This window comes from Ostrinia furnacalis, unplaced genomic scaffold, assembly GCF_004193835.3.
Source record: "Ostrinia furnacalis isolate ACB-3 unplaced genomic scaffold, ASM419383v2 OfSCF4629, whole genome shotgun sequence".
Lineage (NCBI taxonomy): Eukaryota > Metazoa > Arthropoda > Insecta > Lepidoptera > Crambidae > Ostrinia > Ostrinia furnacalis.
This window is the reverse complement of record NW_021134868.1, coordinates 23,251-27,901: the sequence shown is the minus strand read 5'-3', so window position 1 is coordinate 27,901 and position 4,651 is coordinate 23,251. Positions and strand designations below refer to the sequence as shown.

Genomic DNA, 4,651 nt, shown 5'->3' with positions numbered 1-4,651 from the left:
TGTTCAATGAAATCAATTTAGAATTCAAAGAGGTATTCCACAACACTGTGCACTGGCCGTGTGCACTGTGCGTCCCCTCCCCGCCCGCCGCGCCCGCGCGGTCCTCGTTTGTCAACTTTACTCCCAGGGGTATCGTGGGTCTGAGGTGTAGTTCTTTAACGAGACCCACGATACCACCAGGGGTATCGCCAGGGGTATCGTGGGTCTGCAGTGGCAATTTTTCGTTTACTTACATTTTAAATACTCTTCGTCTAACTCTTCTTAAAGTAACATCATATTTAATAAATAATTGACAGTGCAGTGATGTGTACCAAAAATGTCGAAGATAACAGGCTAGTGTATCAAAATGATTTTCAACGTCACGCCAAATACTAATATGAATGGGCTTATTCTTGAGTCCGTCATAACTTTCTTCTCCAGTATATTTTACTAACAAGTTTACTAATTTTGTAGCTAGTGGTAGTGTCCACTTTATTCTGTTAAATTCTGGTTTACCTGCAATAAAAAATAAGATAATTTTTCCTTATTCCTCAAGTTATGAAGATATTATTTAACAACTTTGCCTCAGGGAACTGTCTCGAAAGTAGCAATACATTAATAATGATATAAGACTCCATTCACAACTAGAGAAAAGTCTGCAAATACATACCATTGCGAGAGACTAAAAATCTTTTCGTAATTCCTTTATCACCTCGGTCAAGAACAAATGATGCTATTCGAACTGCTCTTGGTGGATAATGATAAAAACAAATTTCCATTAGTTTTTCTTCGTCAGGTGTATATCGTCCTTTTTTTGTTCTCCTATATGTATTGACTATGTGCCGATACACTTGTGGAATAGTCCTATTCAAGCCTCGTGCTAAATATGAATGAATAAATCGGCGAACATTTTCTTGAGCTGACGACCTTTTGTTATAACCAATATTCCTCCATCGCGCAAAACATTGCAATTTATCTGGGATATTGTATTTCTGCAAATAATCATTATTTTTCAAAGCTTATAAAACATATTATTATTAATTGAAAGTAAATTAAGTTCATTTATATCAAATCAAATAAAACATTCATAGTACCTTCACCAACTTACGCCAATTGTTTAGAATATGCTCTCCTTCATCTTTGGTTATAGGATCCTCTCGAAATTTCGGCAATCCATCACGGTTTTCTATTAGGGGTTGCAGACTTAATTTGTCTTGTTCTTGATACCAGGGTTGTTCCCATGTAATCATAGCATGTGACAAACTTTCTACTAGCACCTGTAAATAATGAATTCTAGTATAGATATTTATAATCTGTACATTTTTATTTAGTTAGGTATCTAATAAAGGTTCGATCTATCGAAACTAATACGAAATATTTCGTAAGTTAAATACTTTAATTTGATTTAAATGATTTCCGGACATAATTAAATCAATGTAGGTAATACAGGTAATATAGGTACAATACGTACATGCATATAGTCATCAGCTTCCAATTCGATATCTTCTTTATAAGACATAATTTTGTCCATGCAAGCTGGGTTTGTAACTTCCATACCGCGAAGTTCTTCGTAAAGAACCTCAAGATCCATATTAAATGGTATATTAATTCAGAGTCCGTAAGAAACGTTGTAGGTATTCTGTAAATAAAAGATTTGTGTATGAAGTTAAAGTTAGTCGATCTTCATCTGTTCAACAATAAATAACATTCGAAATGCAGTGCAAAAAAAAGTAAGTGAACAGACCTGTTTTATGCCACAAAGTAGAACTTAACTTAAAATCTAACCTAACATTTTCAGCACTTCCATCTTCCATGCTCCATTTTTTTTTAAATTATGGAAAGAAAGAAGAAGAAAGAACAACAACAACAAGTTGATCTCGGACCGGTACATCTGTCAGACGCAGTGCTACCAACTCTATAAATTAATTGTCCCTGAAAATCTCTAATCCATATCTGTGCTGAAAATAAATTAAAAAATCATTTAACCCCGCGCCGCGGCGCACAGTGTTGCCGGTTCATAGTAAGTAACGGACGAAATTATTTTCGATCTGAACTTACTACCTTTTGTCAGATTTGTATAGAATATAACTATATCTAATAGAAAAATATTTTTTTAAATTTTGAAATTGGTACATATTTTAGTACAAACTTGGAACAAAAATTAATGCAAAATATCATCTAACTTCAGCTTAATGATTAGGGTTTGTGGCTGTCCATAGCTCGATAGGCTTATATCATCCAAATGTATTTCTTGGTGCACCTTTGTAATGACGTTAAGTATGTTACCATGATGTGTAATAGACCGCTTGTTTATAGGAACTTGATCCAATTCTCAAATAGCGCCTCGGAAAAATTCTTAGTTTCGAGAATCGCAAAAAACAGCGCCGGTAGTATGTCGTAGCAAAATTTGTTTTTACAACATGAAAATATAATATCTGAGGATAATTTCTATCAATACGGAAAGTAATGGAAAGTATGTACTTTCAGCCTTGTGAGTATAATTTTTAAGGTAGTTTTCAATCACTGATTTTGTTAATTTTTATTAAATAAATAGGCTTAAGTTCTATAAACACAAATACATTTTCTAAAAGACAGTACCTTGAACTCTAGAACCCATATTTTTAATCGTGTAAATATTGTCAATTGACAAAACAGTGCTTTTTATATTATTCTTAATAGCTGCTTTATCGGGGTTTTCAGGTATATCTCACAAATTGGTGCAGAGGAATGGTCAAAATGTTATGACCATGTAAAGAAAATTGAAAAAGATTTCATCTCTTTATCTTAATCATCTATTGAAGAACAAGAAATTGCAAGTGGAGTTCTTAGAATCGTTTTCTAGTTCTGAATGAAGTGATAAATTAAAAGTATGATGCATAATAAAATTAGTTACTTAAAGTAATAATACGATTATTTTTTTTTCAAGACATTTTCCTATGTAAAAAACCCGATGTATAATAACATTCTTCATACACATACCTACCTAAAATGTATATTCTTACTTCATGTTCATTAATACTAAAGTCATAAAAGTAAAAAATTAAACAGTATCAAGATCGTTTATTCCAATTTCCCCAGTATTGCTCTCAACAAAGTTTATTTTCCCTATTTGCCATGAGATTCTGGTACACCTATACTAGGCCCTTAAACATCTCATCCTACTTTACCCCCTTTTGGGGAGAAAATTCTTAAATTGGTAACATTGACACCGTGTGTCATTCATTGTGTTTTTTTTTGTTCAATTTTTTTCCATAGAAATATAACGGCTTTGGATAAAGATCCATTCGGTCAATTCTTTCATTGTGGTTTGTGGTTTTCACATAAATAGCCAGTGTCAAGTAAATTAATGGAATAATAGCGTGGACGAATTTAATTAGTCATGTATAGTTCCAAAATACTGAACTGTCCTATCGATGACATTGACAGCGGGGCGCCACCGTCAATACCGAATCGCTGGTTCCGATTTTTGCCATGTTGGAAACCATAAAGTTGAACGATGGTAGCGCCCCCCTGTCATTGAGTTTGGCGGGACAGTTCAGCGTGGGTCATCTATACAAGACTTTCCCTGTGGCAAAACGTGATAGATTGTAATGTCGAGAGTTACATCGCTCCGTGAACGTTAAATAAACTGAAATAAACTATCTGTAGATCAAAATCCTGTTTGTTGTGTGCGACTGACTGACTTGGCATAAAAAGGCTTGTACCCAGTGTCGTAAAATATCATTTAAAAAAAAGTAATTGACTTTGTGTCAAAAAACTCAACTCAGACTGCGTCAGGGTGTGGAAACTTCCATACAACGGTCATCGAAGTGAAACTTGCTTCCAAACAGCGACATCGGTGAATAAATTCAAATACTTTTTAACTACCCTAAAACGCTCTAGATGTCGCTGCTCCTGTTTCCTTCATATTTTCATTTTTTTCTTAATTAAAATATATTTGAGAATATTGTTAATTACAATGTGAAAACTTTTTTTAAATGAAATTAATTTGTTTTAATTTAAAACTGAACATTGACATTTTTGTTATAATTTACATAATAGAGTAGTAGAAATTAGAGTCGAGTCAAATTCAAGTTCATTCCTTCGTACCTGCTGCTGTTCTGGTTCATCGGAGTTTTGTTCGTTCCTTCGTGAATCGCGAAGAAACTTTCTGCTAGGTTCACAAGTGATCTGAGTTTTCTCAATGTGCAAATGAGAAAAAAATTTTTTAGTGTTGTTGAAAACTTTGCGAAAAGACGCTTTTGGTGTATAATATTATGTGTGTTTATAAATAAAGTAAAATTATTAAATTCAAAAGTTTTTGTTTACTTATTTGCATTTCCATGTGCAATGTAGAATTTTTCCAAATCCATTGTTTTGAAAATAATACAATACGTACACCATAAAGATAAATATTTTCAAAATAATGGATTTGAAAAAATTCTACATTGTACATCATAAAAACAATAATTCTTTGAAGGTTATGAGGGCCTATGTGTGCGTGAACTGTGTGTATGTGTGCGTGGACTTTATGTATGTATGTGTGCGTGTACTATGTATGTATGTGAGCGTTACGTACGTAGGTTAAGTACAGGGAATTTAACACCAGGCTGTCAATTAGTAGGCTCAAAAATTCAACAGAGAGGGTTCTCTATTTCCTATGTATTACTTTTCTCTATGGACTGCGTCGATT

At 33.5% G+C, this 4,651-nt stretch overlaps 1 protein-coding gene across 2 annotated transcripts; it reads right to left on the bottom strand.

Annotated features, from left to right (window-relative positions):
• Positions 1–107: 107 nt before the first annotated feature.
• On the bottom strand, positions 108–1,914 carry LOC114359718 (uncharacterized). 2 transcript variants are annotated; one of them, XM_028314204.1, is made up of 5 exons: positions 1,724–1,910; positions 1,451–1,618; positions 1,074–1,256; positions 650–971; positions 108–495 (listed from the first exon to the last, which is right to left on the bottom strand). In XM_028314204.1, the coding sequence occupies exons 2-5, from the start codon at positions 1,568–1,570 to the stop codon at positions 230–232; spliced, it is 891 nt and encodes a 296-aa protein (XP_028170005.1). In that variant the 5' UTR covers positions 1,571–1,618; positions 1,724–1,910; the 3' UTR covers positions 108–229. The 2 variants fall into 2 exon arrangements, with proteins under 2 accessions (XP_028170005.1, XP_028170006.1); XM_028314205.1 differs by lacking the exon at positions 108–495 and having other exon boundaries at positions 784–971; positions 1,088–1,256; positions 1,724–1,914.
• Between the last annotated feature and the right edge of the window lie 2,737 nt (positions 1,915–4,651).

Excerpts from the sequence above, each read along its gene's own strand:
- LOC114359718 (XM_028314204.1), bottom strand. The coding sequence starts at position 1,570 with ATGGATCTTGAGGTTCTTTACGAAGAACTTCGCGGTATGGAAGTTACA. Across the intron at positions 972-1,073 it reads ATTGGCGTAAGTTGGTGAAG|AAATACAATATCCCAGATAA; the intron begins GTACTATGAATG and ends GATTATTTGCAG. Across the intron at positions 496-649 it reads ATTTTTAGTCTCTCGCAATG|GTAAACCAGAATTTAACAGA; the intron begins GTATGTATTTGC and ends TTTTTATTGCAG.